General features: G+C 36.0%; 1 protein-coding gene and 1 non-coding gene across 2 annotated transcripts; both read left to right on the forward strand.

Annotated features, from left to right (window-relative positions):
- Positions 1-29: 29 nt before the first annotated feature.
- On the forward strand, positions 30-3,374 carry LOC131183043 (cytochrome P450 94A2-like). Its single transcript, XM_058152769.1, has 2 exons — positions 30-1,663; positions 3,021-3,374. The coding sequence occupies exons 1-2, from the start codon at positions 148-150 to the stop codon at positions 3,218-3,220; spliced, it is 1,716 nt and encodes a 571-aa protein (XP_058008752.1). The 5' UTR covers positions 30-147; the 3' UTR covers positions 3,221-3,374.
- Positions 3,375-16,158: 12,784 nt separating this feature from the next.
- On the forward strand, positions 16,159-16,265 carry LOC131183737 (small nucleolar RNA R71). The gene has a single exon (XR_009151762.1). It is a non-coding gene; the product is annotated as a small nucleolar RNA R71 (small nucleolar RNA).
- The last annotated feature ends 224 nt before the right edge of the window (positions 16,266-16,489 follow it).

Here is a 16,489-nt window from a genome sequence, read left to right on the forward strand (position 1 = left end):
AGGAGAAATATCATTGACAAGATTCCAACAGCAACATGACCACGGTTTGCGAAGCTTGTAGATCCCTGCCAATTTATAAATACGCCCCATGCCTTGGCCCAAAAAAACACATCCAGAAGAGAAAATCATCCTCCACCACCCATTAACATGTCAGTTGAGCTCGAGCTTCTATTATCTTTTCTCCTTCTCATTGTCTCGTTCTTCTTCGTCTTTTTCTTTATCACTGGAAGCTCCAAATCTGAAAAATCTAGCTCTACTCACCTCCCAAAATCTTACCCATTGATCGGTTCTTCTTTCGCTATAAAGGCAAACTTCGACCGACGAATTCAATGGACGTCGGATATTCTCCAAAACATTCCTTCTGCAACATTTGTCCTCCACCGTCCTATGGGTCACCGCCAGATCTTCACCGGAAACCCAACCAACGTGCAACACATACTCAAGACTAACTTTCACCACTACCAGAAAGGCTCATTTACTCGACACACTCTCTTCGATTTCCTTGGTAATGGCATCTTCAATGCCGATGGTGACACCTGGAAATTTCAAAGGCAAGTTGCCAGCCACGAATTCAGCAACAGGTCTCTGCGTAAATTTGTTGAGACTGTGGTCAATACGGAACTCTCTCAACGCTTAATTCCAATCCTCTCCATTGCGGCTGCCAACAAAACAGTGCTCGATTTGCAAGATATTCTTCAGAGATTTGCTTTTGACAATATATGCAAAATCGCTTTTGGGTATGATCCCGCATATTTGTTGCCATCTCTTACACCCGCACAGTTCGCAGAAGCTTTCGAAGAGAGTACCAGGATAATCAGTGCCAGACTCAATCGCCCATTCCCTATAATATGGAAAATCAAAAAGCTTTTCCGTGTTGGATCTGAAAAACGTCTCCAAAAATCCATGTCTGAGGTACGCAATTTTGCCATGAACATCGTCAAAGAGAAGAAGGAAGAACTCAAACAGAACTCATCCCTCGAATCAGTTGATCTCTTGTCGCGATTCTTAAGTTCTGGCATTTCCGACGAGACCTTCGTCACTGATGTTGTCATCAGCTTCATATTAGCCGGTCGTGACACCACATCTGCGGCTTTAACGTGGTTTTTCTGGTTAATCTCGAAAAACCAACATGTAGAAACTGAAATTCTTAAAGAAATACAGGAGAAATCGAACGTAGCCATTTTCGAAGAAGTGAAGGACATGGTATACACCCACGCTTCCTTGTGCGAGACTATGAGGTTGTACCCTCCAGTTCCTGTGGACACCAAAATAGCAGTTAGCGATGACGTTTTGCCTGACGGGACGTGGGTGAAGAAGGGTACTAGAGTCACATATCATCCATACGCGATGGGGAGGCTAGAGACCCTATGGGGTCTGGATTGGGCTGATTTCAAGCCAGAGAGGTGGCTACAAGAGGGAGATGGAGTGAAGAACAAATGGAGTTTCGTTGGGAGAGATCCCTACACCTACCCGGTGTTTCAAGCTGGGCCAAGGGTTTGTTTGGGGAAAGAAATGGCCTTCTTGCAAATGAAGAGGGTGGTTTCTGAAGTTCTGAGCAGGTATAAGGTAGTGCCAGCAGCGGAGCATGGTGAGGAGCCAGTGTTTATTTCTCATGTCACCAGTAAGATGAAGGGTGGCTTTCCGGTGAGGTTCGAGGAAAGAAGTAAATGATTAATCTTGAATGAATGATGAAAAATTGTTGGTTTAACATAATTAGCTGCTTCTATTACAGAAGAAAAATGCATGTCCATAGTGGTTTTCTAATTGTGGACTACTGCAAGTTTGTAAGAAGCAAGATCAATCTATTTACTTGTATATAATTATGTAATAAATTAAAAGAAGAAAATTTTTCATAAAAAATTAATTTCATAATAATTTTGCCTTTATTAATTAATTTTAATTTAAATAGGCGTGGTCATATTCTATTTTGAATTCAAAATTGAACTTTTTTTTTTAAATAATACAAAAACTGAATGATTCAGCCCAATTTGAAAATATTATTTAGTTTAATCTCAAGTTCCTATTTTAAGAAATGAAATTGGATTAATGATCACCCTTAATATTAAAAATATCACGAAAATTATAAAGTATTAAATTTATAATTGAAGTCAAGTGAATAAGAAATAATAATATGTTATCTTTGATTTAATTGTAGTTACACTGAATAATAACAACAAAATTTGAAGAAAAAAAAAATATTAATAGCGAGTAAAATGAAGTTTACTTTAATTATAGGTTTTGAATGTAAAACTTCATAATTTTGAAACAATCACAATATCATTAATCATATTAAAAGTTTCTTATAGAAAGAAAAATATTTTATTAATAGAAAATTATGATATTTAATAACGCATATTGATTGATTAATTAATGAGCTGTGTGCTTTTAAAGTTATTACAAGACTTCGAATAATAATATAATATCAAACTGACTGTATTTCTCATATTATTGATTAAAATTTTATTTTTAAAGAAAAATCTATCGTATTTGTGTTTGTTAATTAAGTTTATTAATGGGCTACTAGCGGGCTAGCGCTATCATCCCTACATGACGAGGATTGGGCCATAGATTGACATGAACGTTTAAATTAAAATTATAATTTCACCTATTAAAAGCTGATTTTTTAATAATAAATTGTTGGGTGAAGTTTATAATAGTCCTTCGCACATACGTACGGTTCGGTTGACATTTTGATTACAAATCCAATCGCCGACTTATAAAAAAGTAAAAGCTTCAAATATAGCGGCTAGCTAGCTGGCTGGCTGGCCATTGCTTGTTATTGGCAATTAGATTAATTTTTGATTCTTGAAAGCAATCCGGATCCTCTATAAATTTCAATCTCTACCTCCTTCTTTGCCCTCACACAGAAAGAGAAAGAAAGGAAGCAGAGATGGCAGATTGCAATGGTAATTATTAATTAATTAATTAAGCATTATTTTTTGGTTTGATTTATTTATGTATTGTTTTTGTTATACACATATATTGTTTAATTCAGTAATCAAACCATACGAATTGTATAGATCCTGGAAAAAGTTCGTGGCCGGAGCTAGTGGGAGTGAAAGGAGAAGTGGCGGCAGCAACTGTGATGAGAGAAAACCCCAAAATAGGCGCTGTGATAGTGAAGGAAGGGATGATGGTGACTATGGACTTCCGTTGTGACAGGGTTCGACTTTGGGTCGACCAATGTGGAATTGTCAAACAGACCCCTCAAATTGGTTAACTAACGGTCCAATGAGCTTTTCAAGTAATTATCAATATAAAGCTTGTAATGTTTTTTAAATAAAATAAAATTATCAATAATTTTTATTCTTCCTTATCAAGGATGGAATAATACTAATAATAATATTTTCCCCTCTAAATTGTGTCTCTGATATATATATATATATATTTTTTTAAAAAAGCATCTTGATCTTATCTGTTTGTCCATCTAAAATGGAGATGGTGCCTCAAAATTAAACACCCTGCAGCCTACGATTTTGGAATTCCAAAGTTTCATTTTTTTTGTTTTGTTTTAACGAGGTGCAACCACATAACCTGCTTGAATCGAAATCCAGTTGATCAATTACCACATCGAATTTTCATGCAAAAGGGTAAGTTAAATAGGTGCAATAAACAATACTAAACCACAAGATGAGTTGTTAGACATTTTTTGAAAACCGTTAAAGTTTTGCATCGACACTATATTAAACGAACAACATTGATGATGGGTCTCTTTGGTGTCTCATTTGCACAATTTGGACAATTTTTTATATCGCACCTCATGAGTTGTCACATTAGATGATTGATTTCATACCAGACTATAAATTCAAGCATCCCTAGAGCCCACCTTCAACACACATAACAACTAAAAACACACATGCAATTAAGTTATTAGAGTATTCAGGTACAATCGAAATCTTCATCGATGTAAACTCTGGACCTCACAAATGAAGCAAATCTGCAATCAAAATTGTCCCCTTTATGCCACAAGACTTGCAACAGTATCACCAAAGAAAACCCAAGACAAAGCAAAATAGGGAACGAAAAACACGACCACATCATGAGAGCAGCCTAATACTTTGTTTCAATATGGAGAAAGGGAGAGAAAAGAAAATAAATACAGAAAAATAAATTATGATTATTATTTTTTATTGTTTGGAAATAGAGGAAAAATAAAAATTATTTTACTCTTATTATTTTTTTTTCTAAATTAGAGATAAAATAATGTAACTAAAGGAAAAATTATACTTTAATTGATGAAAATACATATATACCCTTATCTATTCCGAAAATATAAAACTTTGATGATTTTTAAAAATTAATTTAAATACCACGTCGTAAAACTAAAAATATATTTGGAGTTTACGAATTTTTCTGAGTTTTCTATAATTTTTTTGAAATTTTTTGGCCTCGTTTTTGGTCCCAAGGCAGAGTAAAAATTCAATTTCGGGTATTTTGAATCGAACCGGACCGGATCGGACCGGCCGAATCGAGCCAGCTCCTTCTTCTTCTTCTTTTTCTTCCCATGCGCGTTTCCTCTTCTCATCTCTCTCTCCCATTTTCTCTCTCCTCCCTCACCCCTAGGTGGTGTGACTTATCCGCAAGTATACGGGTCGTCTCAAGTAATAAAGTGATGAATCAAGTATCGTTCCCACGAGGATTTGCTGTTTGATTACTAAACTATGAATGAAGCGATTATTTTGGCTAATGATTAATGAATAAATGGTAAATATAAATGAGCAAGATAAATTGATTAATCTAATTGGAATGGGTAAAAAGGGCAAACAAATAAATTCTAATTCTAGTTCGTAATTAAACTAAATTAACAATGGGTAATTTAAATGAAAGTCTAATTATGGTAAAAGTAATTCCAGAGTTGGGGTTTATGCATAAATTAATTGGGATTTGTCTTGGGCATTCCAATTTTAGGGAAAAATAGAGTTTGAAGGAAATTGATTCTAAATTTCTTTAATATCTTTTTCAAGCAAACCAAAGTGTGTTCTAAAATAACCAAACCTACTTTCGTATGTTATTTGATTACTTTAAAACTCATTAAGTTTTGTAACCAATAATTAATTCCTCTTAAAATCCTAGTTTATTTCTAAATCTAGGTGATTTTAAGTTCCAATCTATCAATGACTTTCACCTTTCGGTCCTTCAATCAAAGATTAACACAATACCCAATGGGTACCAACATTAGGCAAGTAAATCAAGCACACAATGAAGGAATCAAAACTTATATTTATGTAAAATAAGGAAATACCCAGTCCAAATCCACAAATTAATCTAAAACATATTTCCCAACTCTAAAATCTAAAGAGTTTACTCACTCATGATGGTATTTACAAGAAATATTGATGAAAAGTAAAGAAAAACATGATAAGAGAACTAAAATAGAAAAACCCAAGTAGAAGAACCAAAATCTCTGGTTTTTGGAGCTCCAAAACTGGTGCAGCAGCTCCTCTCCAAGAGAGAATGGCGTCTCCTCTCTCTCTCTATTAAATTTTCTTTCCTTTTTTTCTTTCCTCTCTTTCCTCTTGTGGCAAAAATAAGGAAATGATGAATTTATATGGTCCCTAAAAATTGCCCTAAAAGTAAATAAGAGCCAAGGAGTGGATAGGAAATGAGGTGTAAAATTATCCAAGTCACAAGAGACTATTCACGTTAGACGATACCGCTTAGGGTTCGGCTTAACCCTAAACAGCTTCTTAGTAAATTTCAGCCTCTGGTCGTACTGTCTGCTTAAGGTTAAGCAGACCTTCAGCAAATCTCGGCAGACTTAGAGTAAAATAGACTTTTCTGCTCATGCTTGACTTGTACTGCACCTTAAGCACTGCCGCTTTACCCTAAGCAGGATCTTAAGCAAAAACTCAAGCAAATTTCGGCTAACTTGCTCTTTCAATGCTTGATTTCTTTAACTTTCCTCTATGCTTGAAGAACTCCAAATTTCTTCAAATCACTTTCTAATGCACTCATTGATCTTCAATTTGCCACAAAATCCTATCAAAAACAACAAAATTACAAAAATCAAATATAAAGTATCTAAAGTTAACAAATAAGCTAAAATAAAGCTAAAAACATAAAATATAAGGGCAAAATGGATGCAAAACTACCCTAAAATGCCTATATGAAATGTGTATAACAAATTCCCCCAAACTCAAACATTTGCTTGTCCTCAAGCAAATTAAAACAATTAATACAATTTGGGGTACCTTGCCTTAAATTTATGAAAATTACTTATTCAAATTCTCAAGCTTACTTTTAGCCACCAACAAACTATATACCCACTTTCAAGGTATAAAGAATTCAATCCTTACCAAAGTTATCACCGCTTAGCCTTGGGTCAATTATCCATATCATCAAACCCAAACCAATCAAATCATGCCTAAATAGACATTAGGGTAATCCATAAACTAAAGTGTCTCAAATAATGATGGAAGTAAATGGATGGATTTAATGATATCCCAATCCCATAGGCAATTCTCCTATTCCAATCTCCCCTAATGTAGCAAAACACCATCAAAAGATCAAAAGGACTTTCAAGGGTCGTAATGGGGCTAAGGGGGTGATAATGTGGCTAACAAGAAAGGGATAAGGGTAACAAAATATGAGAATAATCAAATTATTAAAAAATCAAGACACACAATTTTTTTTTTTTTTAGGAAGGATTTGGGAGAAGGAACTTTACAACTATTCACCAATGCTAGCATATAATTTTGAAGCTTTTAGAGGGACTATATAAATAATATTGACTTTGAATTACAATTGTCCCTTTCAATTCACCCTCAAACTCATTTCTTTGTGTATTTGGGTGGTGAATTACTTTACATACCATAATTGAATTTGCTAGCCCTTTTTTTTAGTCACTTCTCCCAACTAATTATTATTATTATTATTTTTTTAATTGTATCTATCACTCAAAGGATTATCTCATAGAGGGTAGGTAAGTGTTTGGGTTTATGGCTAGGTATTAATTTGGGTTCCAAAGGAATAAGAGGGATAAATGTAGGCTCAAATTGGTTCCAAAGGGAAATTTTTAAGTACGGTTGGCTAAGGCTAAAATATGGGTTTAAAATTCAAAGAATGCCTAGATCATTTCTTTTTCAAGTGCATGCTACGATTTCGCCTTGAAAGGTTTAGAAAGATTGTTCTAGGATTGGTGAGACATCAATTAGCTACTTCTCACCCTAGAGTTTTCTCTAGGCACTCAAAGTCAACACAATTGATTGGGTGGCCCTTGGCTAAAAAGATATAAACTAAAGCAAGAATCTAATAACTTTGCACCTATCTAGAACTTTCAATCCATCAAACCCTTCTAAAAGTAAGCTTAATTGCTCTTCAAAGCAACTCTCAATCCTCTAAGGGCAAGGGAAAAAAAATAAAAAAATAAAAATTATTTTTTATGATATGCATGATCCTAAAATGAATGCATAAATCAAATTAAAACTAAGTGTAATCTATATGAAAACTATATACAAATGTACGTGTATGGGTATAGACATGTGTGTGGTCTATGTAAAAGTGTATGGATTATCTATATATGGATGAATGAAATGCAATAAATGAATGAAAGAAAGTTTTAAAGAAAATTTTGAAAATTTTGCAAAAATTTTGCCCTCACCCCCAAACTCAAATGAAACATTGTCCTCAATGTTTAAAATGAATGCAAAGATGGGTAAAATTGTGTGAATTACTCAATTATTGAAATTTATACAATTGGGGATTAAATCAATATAAGCTCAAGAATTCCAAAATTAGCTCAAAATGATATTAACAATGAAGCTTTAGAGAGAAAAATGTGAAAAAGTATCCCAAATGTATGAATTTACATTGCTTAAGATGTTGCTTAACCTGTTGCGTAGGGTAAAGCGAAAGCATAAGCATTGGCAACATACCATAGGCATAAATAGTAAAAGGGTAAGCTGTTACCTCCAAATGATGTGAAACAGATGCGGCTCAAAGAAAATTATGCAACTCATCAATGTCAGCAAAATTAGGATTGAAGAAAAGTTAAAGTGCAAAAATAATGTGCAAGAAGATGAAAAAGTGTAAAGAAATAAGATCTAACAGTTAAAACAAGAATTAAATCAAAAACCATTCACAGAATAACTATGTCCATAGCAGAAGATAAGATAAAATAAATAAATTAAAGGAAAGAAGTGCAAGTATAATCATGTTTTAGATTACCAAAGTATTACAACTATTACCAAAGTTTGAAAATTAAAATAAACAGATTATAAAATAAACCTAAAATAGAAATTAGAACTATTGCTACTGATCAAGCTCTGCTGTCAAAGCTTTGGTCTTTGCATCGTGTGCCGCTTGAGTTCTGCAGTAGGTTCATTGTGATCTGAAGCTTCAGAAGCAGTTTCCAAATTTTCTGTGAGGTCTTTCATTTCTTGAAACATGGCTTGGCCCCAATGATATAAATTGTTGTAGGATTGGGCCAGTTTGTTGTAAAGCTCCAACATTTGAAGTTGATGTTGCTTCTGTTTCTTTTTAAGAGATAAAAATCTCTTTTTAAGTTTCTTTTCTAGCTTCTTCTTTTGGTTAACCTGCTGTTGACCCATGGTTTCAATTTTGATTTCTAAGCTCTTCAAGGTAGCAAGAATTTCTGTGGTGTCAGGTGAGGGAACAGATGGTTGGACAGTGAAACTTGCTATTCTGGATTTCAAGGATCTTAAGAGGGATAAAATGTCTGCTGAAAACTGTGGGGTAGTGGTTGGTTGTGGTTCTGCTGGTGCAAAGGTAGTGGGGTCTGTAGTACCAGTGGTATCAGGATGATCTTTCTGTATGCAGTATAGGTATGGCCTATTTTCTCACAAACATCCATATGCAGCAACATTGTGCTGTCTATATATGATTCCCCAGAAACTGGCAGCAATTTATATAGGCTAGCATCAAAGCTAAATGAGTTTGCTATAGCAGTTATATACCCCCTAAAAACTATACTACCTTTAGTATGCTTTGTGACAATTTGGTGCCAATGAGTAGCTATGAAATGGGATGTGCTTACTTGTTTTCTCTCCTTCATGCACCATAAGAGAAACAAGTCACCAGCACCCACAATACTGTTACTGTGTCCCCTTCCTAAAACAGTGTAAGAAATGAACCTATGGAGGTATTTCAACACATGATCAACTATCCTAGAGGCTTTTGCAGTCCTCTATCTATAATAACCCCCAAAAGGTGCAATATCCTTCCAGAATTGAACAGGGTCATAAACAGTTTGCTGCCACTCAATATTTTTATACCCCGAACCCTGAAAACCAAAAATTGCATTCATAGCATCCATGTCTAACTCCCTATCAATTCCAGCACATCGAAAATATATCACATCTTTATGTTCAGGCACTGTTGGTTTGAAATTCAGCCTTAAGGAACTCAAAAATTCTAGGGTCAAATCCTTGTACACTGGTTCCCTAATCTTAACAAAATCAGTCCAGCTAACAGCATCCAAATAGGCAAATACAGAGTCATAGATGCCTAATTCTTTCAAAATCTGCTCATCCATATACTTATTTGCCAAAATAGGCTTAGAAACTAATTTCTCATAGGCATTTTTCATATCCATATCCCTAAGAGCCCAAGGTAATGGAGAAATTACCTCCTCTATATTATCGGCAGATGACGCAGGTGCTGGAGAGTGTAAGGGAGACTGAGGTACTGGTGTTTGGGCCACTGGTGCTGAAGTTTGCGAGGAAGACCTGGTCCTTTTGCTGACTGGTTCAGAGGACGGCTGAGGTGGAGAATTTAGGTCGAAAGGAATAGAGGGTACTTGTTTCTGTTTTCCGACAGGGGTTTCCTTGGGTCTACCGGCAGCCCTTTTTGTTTTGCCTTTGGTTTTTGTTTGAGTAGGCGCAGGCTCAGGCACTGGTTCTGGGGAATGGGTGTCGAGAATTGGTGTTTCATTTTACGGTTCGGTTTGCAGCGAGAGGGGAGTCGGCGGAATGAGAGGTGGTATTTGGCTTGGGCATAGTGGTGGTGATTGAGGTGGTGGCGATTGAGGTATTGGCGGCGTTTGTGGTGGCGGTGACTGAGGGAGCGGCGGACTGGGGCTGGGGTTAGGGTTTGTGGGCAATGAGGATGGAATACCCATTTTCGATTTGACAGAATGTCGAAATCTACTGAGTTTGGGTTTGTGGGAAGACCACATTTTAGTTCTTACCATTTTAATGAAAAGAAAGAAACCTTTCGGCTTCCCGTAAAGATTTGCTGGAAAAAATGGCGTGGGAAAGGAGTCGACGAGGTTTATCGGGAGTGAAGGTGAGGCTCTTATAAAAATGGCGGAAATTTTGGGTATTTTAAAATGTGGGGCAGGCATGTGGTAATATGAGTCATGCTTGGGGTTAAGCATAAGGTTCAGCAGAATTTGCTTAAGACTCTGCTTGACAAGCAACATCATCAGCAAGTTTCGGCAGGTTTTGGGAAAAATTTTAATTTTACTTACCAAAAGCAGTCTAAATGCTATGGAATGCTGTTATGACCCTCAGCAATTACCATATGCACACAAACACCATAAAATCTAGGGATTTAAGCTCATCATCTCGTAGAACTCATCAAACACTATATATTTCCATTTAGCTCATGCAAACATTTTTTTTTTTTTTAATTTAGGCACCAATTGTGACTACCCTTTTTGCACATTTAAAGAAATGGTCTTCTTTCTAAACTTATGCCAAAAGCACATTTTCAGCAGCATTTGAGACAAGTTCCAAACATTCAAGAATTGCAGAAAGGACATAGAAATTTACCTTTTTAGCAGCATGAACAGTAGCAAAAATCTGCAGACTGTAAAAACTAACAGCAATTCAAACAAAAATATGTAAATTCCTAACAGACTACAAAAGTATATATACACTAAAAGGTAAAACTTAACAAACACTATTTTTGCACTTCAATAAAGCTCGCATCAATCCTAAATATCAAATTTGATCCTCATTCAAGTTGCATTTTCACAGAATTTACACAAGACACAAAATTAAACATGTACTATCAAGTAGATTGCAATATCAGCAATTTAGCACAAGTTTAAAGGTGTTACTGTTCACAGGTACTGCATAAAGTGCAGTATTTTGCTTATACTTGCTCTCTTTCAATTCTTTCTTTTTGCTATAAGTGTTAATTTGCCCCATCTTCATAAATGACCTACAAAAGATAAACAGATGTCACTTTTGAGTTTAATGAGGGTGAAAACTGAAAATGAAATGAAATGGAAAATTAATAAACTATAAAAGGATACGCTTGGGTTGCCTCCCAAGAAGCGCTTGTTTAAGGTCTTAAGCTTGACCTTCCACTCCAAATCACCTAAGTATCCCTGATTGGAGAACCAAGCCATGAAACCTCTACAACCTTTTGTGTGGGTTCTCCAATAATATAATGCTTTAATCTCTGCCCATTAACTTTGAAAGTTCCTGAGGTTTCATTGCCTATCTCAACAGCTCCATAGGGATATACTTTTATAACAGTGTAGGGCCCTGACCATCTTGACTTTAATTTTCCGGGAAATAACCTTAATCTAGAGTTATATAGAAGAACAACATCCCCTTCCTGAAATTCTTTCCTCCTAATATGCTTATCATGCCATCTCTTAGTTCTTTCCTTGTAAAGCTTGGCATTTTCATAAGCATCCAATCTAAGCTCCTCAAGTTCATTTAGTTGCAACATTCTTTTTTCTCCTGCAGTTTTCAAGTCAAAATTCAGTGTCCTTATAGCACAATATGCTCTATGCTCTAACTCCAGAGGTAAATGACAAGCTTTCCCATAAACCAATCTAAATGGGGTTGTGCCAATAGGAGTTTTAAAAGCTGTTCTATAGGCCCAAAGAGCATCATCTAACTTTAGTGACCAATCTTTCCTTGAACTATTCACTATTTTTTCAAGAATTCTTTTCAGCTCTCTATTTGAGATCTCCACTTGACCACTAGTTTGTGGATGGTAGGGTGTTACAACCTTATGCTTCACTCCATATTTTTGTAATAATCTTTCAAATTGATGGTTGCAAAAATGAGAACCTCCATCACTTATAATGGCATGTGGAGTTCCAAATCTTGTGAAAATGAACTTTTTAAGGAATTTAATCACAACTCTAACATCATTAGTTGGAGATGGTATAGCTTCAACCCATTTACTCACATAATCTACTCCAACTAAAATGTATTTGTGTCCAAAGGATGGTGGAAAAGGTCCCATGAAATCAATGCCCCACACATCAAATAGTTCAACTTCCAATATATTTTGGAGGGGCATTTCATCTCTCTTCGAGATATTACCCATCCTTTGACACCTATCACATGCATTTACAAACTTCCTCACATCCTTAAACATGTGTGGCCAGAAGAACCCTGCTTGAAGAACTTTTTCTGCAGTCTTTGTCACACTCATATGACCCCCATAAAGTGAAGAATGGCAATCTTTAATAACATTCCCTATCTCCTCATCAGCTAAACATCTTCTAATCAGCCCATCTCCACATCTCTTGAACAAAAATGGCTCTTCCCAATCATAATCCTTTACATCAAAAAGAAATTTCTTCTTTTGCTGCCATGTTAGGTCAGGTGGGAGGATTCCGCACACTAGATAGTTCACAAAATCTGCATACCAAGGAATTTTTGCATTCATGATTACTAACAGTTGATCATCAGGGAAATAATCATCTATTGGGGGTTCTTTTCCCAAATTTTCTCCTTGTTCTTGCCTCAATCTAGATAGATGATCTGCTACCACATTTTCTACTCCTTTCTTGTCTTTAATTTCCAAGTCAAACTCTTGAAGGAGTAGCACCCACCTTATCAATCTAGGTTTAGCCTCTTTTTTCTGAAGGAGATACTTGATAGTCGCATGATCCGTGTACACTATTACCTTTGACCCCACAAGATAGGACTCGAATTTGTCTACTGCAAATACTACTGCCAAAAACTCTTTCTCTGTAGTAGAGTAATTTATTTGAGCATCATCTAATGTCCTACTTGCATAGTATATCGCATACACCTTCTTATCTCTCCTTTGTCCCAAAACAGCCCCAATGGCATAATCACTAGCATCGCACATTAACTCAAAAGGTAGTGACCAATCGGGTGGCTGCATAATAGAGCGACTATCAAAGCTTCCTTTATCCCGCAAAAGCATTAATACAATTAGTATCAAAATGGAATTCCACATCTTTACTCAATAAATTGGTCGAGGTTTAGAAATTTTAGAGAAATCCTTGATGAATCTCTGTAAAATCCAAAGATGCCCCAAGAAACTCCTCACTCCTTTCACGGATGTTGGGGTGGCATTTTCTCAATAATTTCTACCTTTGCTTTATCCACCTCAATACCCTGTTTGACACAAGATGTCCCAAAACAATTCCTTCTTGTACCATAAAATGGCACTTTTCCCAATTCAAAACTAAATTGAACTCTTCACATCTCTCAAAACCTTAGACAAGTTAGATAAGCATTCATCAAAAGATTTACCATATACAGAAAAATCATCCATGAACACTTCCATAATATCCTCAATCATGTCAGAAAATATGGACATCATACATCTTTGAAATGTAGCAGGGGCATTACATAGTCCAAATGGCATCCTTCGATATGCAAAGGTACCATAAGGACATGTGAAGGTAGTTTTATCCTGATCATCTGGGTGAATAGGGATCTGAAAGAACCCTGAATAGCCATCCAAATAGCAAAAATAAGAATGATGAGCTAGTCTCTCAAGCATTTGATCTATAAATGGTAATGGAAAATGGTCCTTTCTGGTTGCATTATTCAATTTCCTATAGTCTATACACATTCTCCATCGATTCTGATCCTTGTAGGTATTAGTTCATCATTTTCATTTTTCACTACTGTGATGCCCCCTTTCTTAGGTATAACATGAACTGGACTTACCCAATTGCTGTCAGAAACAGGGTAAATGATACCTGCATCAAGCAATTTCAAGATCTCCTTTTTCACAACCTCTTTCATATTTGGATTCAATCAATCTCCTTTGTGATTCTCGAGAGGCTTTATGATCATTTTCCAACAAAATTCTATGCATGCACACAGAAGGATGTATTCCTTTAATATCATCAATGGTATAACCAATTATCCTTCTATGCTTTCTAAGAACTCTCAATAATTTTTTAACCTCACAATCAGTCAATTTAGCACTAACAATCATAGGATATGTAGAATCTTGACCTAGAAAAACATACCTGAGATTTGTTGGAAGAGGTTTCAACTCTACCTTAGGTGCTTCACTTTTCTCAAGCTTTGATGATGAAGTTGTTTCTTGCTTCAAGTTCCCAATCTTTTCAATATCAGCCATAGGCAAAGGTGGATTTCCTTCCAAAATTGTAGCATATTCTGCAGCTTCTTCTATCTCATCCCCTTTTCTGATGTTATGAACCAAACAAGCTTCTAAGGGATCTTTAGGATGTTGCTTTTTAAGCACTTCTCTAACCTCTTCATCTATCACATCAACTCTCAAGCATGAGTTTGAATCATCTTTCTTTTTCATTGCTTGAAACAAATTAAATTCAACTTTCTCTTCCCCAACTTCTAATGTAAGCCTCCCATTTTTTACATCAATCACGGCTCAGAGAGCAAGGAAAGGTCTACCAAGAATAATAGGAATGTGTACATCCTCCTCCATCTCTAATACCACAAAATCCACTGGTATGAAAAATTTTCCAACTTTCAGAGGAACATTCTCAACTATCCCAATTGGAAATTTAATAGACCTATCTGCTAACTGTAGTGATATGGTAGTAGGCTTCATTTCTCCAATCTTCACTTTCTCATAGATAGATAATGGCATCAGACTAACACTGGCTCCAAGATCACATAAAGCCTTATCTATACTGATATCCCCAATGTGACATGGTATGGAGAAACTTCCAGGATCTTTCAGTTTGGGTGGAAGCTTATTTTGCAAAATAGCACTGCTTTCTTCCGTGAGAGCTACAGTCTCAAATTCCTCCAATTTCTTCTTGTTAGATAAAATCTCCTTCAAAAATTTAGCATAAGAAGGCATTTGTGCTAAAGCATCAGTGAAAGAAATAGTCACATGCAAAGACTTCAATACCTCCAAGAACTTCCCAAATTGTTTATCTAATTTTGCTTTCTGGAACCTTTGTGGAAATGGTAAAGGTGGCATGTAGGCTTTAGGTGCAACATATTTTGGTTCTTCTTCTTTGCTCTCCTTCTTCTTACTTCCTTTTTCTTCCACTGAATTTTCTTTCTCACTCAATTCTAACTTCACTTGGTTTGTTTATCTCCTTCTCTGTTTTTCTCTTCTTCAATTTTCTCTTCAATCTTTTTATCTCCATTCTCCAATATTCTTCCACTCCTCAATGTAATAGCCTTGCAATGCTCCCTTGAATTTTCTGGCTGGCTAGGGAGCTTCCCAAATGCTTTGTTACTTGAAGAGCTAGCTTGTTGAGCTATTTGATTCTCTAACATCTTGTTGTGTATTGCCATTTGATCCACTTTAGATGCTAATTGAGAAATCATTTCTTGTTGACTTTGGTGGCTCACAAGTAGAGTTTCAATCATAGATTCCAATCTAGCTGTCTTGTCTAGTTGTGCTTGTTGTGGTAGAGGTGGAGCATGTGCATTTTGAGGTTTAGAAATTCTAGGAGGAGGACCTCTATTCTGCTGAAAATTCTGATGTTGTTGATATCCAGAAGGTTGCTGAAAATTCTGATTTTGCCCTTGTCTACCTCCCCAAGAGAAATTGGGGTGGTTTCTCCATGCTGGATCATAAGCTGCAGAAAATGAGTTACCACCTGGTCTTTGATTGTAGTTCCCCACGTAATCCACTTGCTCACTTGAAAAATCTTGATTAAGTGCAGAAAAATCTGCTGCACAATTGACATTTGCAGCACCAACTTCTATTGAATTACTAGAACCTCCGGCTGAAGAATCTACTTTCATGCTTAGCTTGTCCATCTTCCTTGTCAAAGCATCAAACTTAGCATTTATCATATTCATAGCATCAAGCTCAAATATACCAGCTGGTTTCTTGATTTCATTCCTCTCACAACTCCATTGGTAGTTGTTATAAGCAATTTTATCAAGAGCAGAAAAAGCTTCTTCTTCAGATTTCTCCATAAGATCACCTCCAGAAGATGCATCAATTGTACTTCTAATGGCTGGTGAAACTCCATTGTAAAAGTGTTGAACAAGCATCCACTTAGGAATCCTATGATGTGGACATCTCCTTTGCAAATCCTTGTACCTCTCCCATGCTTCATACAAGCTCTCATCATCTCTAGGTTTGAAAGAAGTTAGCTCATTTCTTAGCTTAGCTGTCTTGCTTGGTGGAAAATATTGAGCTAAAAATGCTTGAGAAAGTTCATCCCATGTTGTGATAGAACCCGGTGGCAAAGAATGTAACCACTCTCTAGCTCGGTCCTTCAGAGAAAAAGGAAATAATCTGAGTCGAATTGCATCATCAGAAACTCCATTTATCTTCAACATATCACTGATCTCAAGAAAGTGTGCTAGATGCACATGTGGACTTTCACTTG

The sequence above is a fragment of the Hevea brasiliensis genome, chromosome 9 (assembly GCF_030052815.1).
Source record: "Hevea brasiliensis isolate MT/VB/25A 57/8 chromosome 9, ASM3005281v1, whole genome shotgun sequence".
NCBI classification, from domain to species: Eukaryota; Viridiplantae; Streptophyta; class Magnoliopsida; order Malpighiales; family Euphorbiaceae; genus Hevea; species Hevea brasiliensis.

What these genes read in the sequence shown, in the direction of transcription:
- LOC131183043 (XM_058152769.1), top strand. Translation starts at nt 148, where the DNA reads ATGTCAGTTGAGCTCGAGCTTCTATTATCTTTTCTCCTTCTCATTGTC. An exon ending in GGTGAGGTTCGAGGAAAGAA is followed by an intron (nt 1,664 to 3,020) that starts GTAAATGATTAA and finishes CGAATTGTATAG; the next exon opens with ATCCTGGAAAAAGTTCGTGG.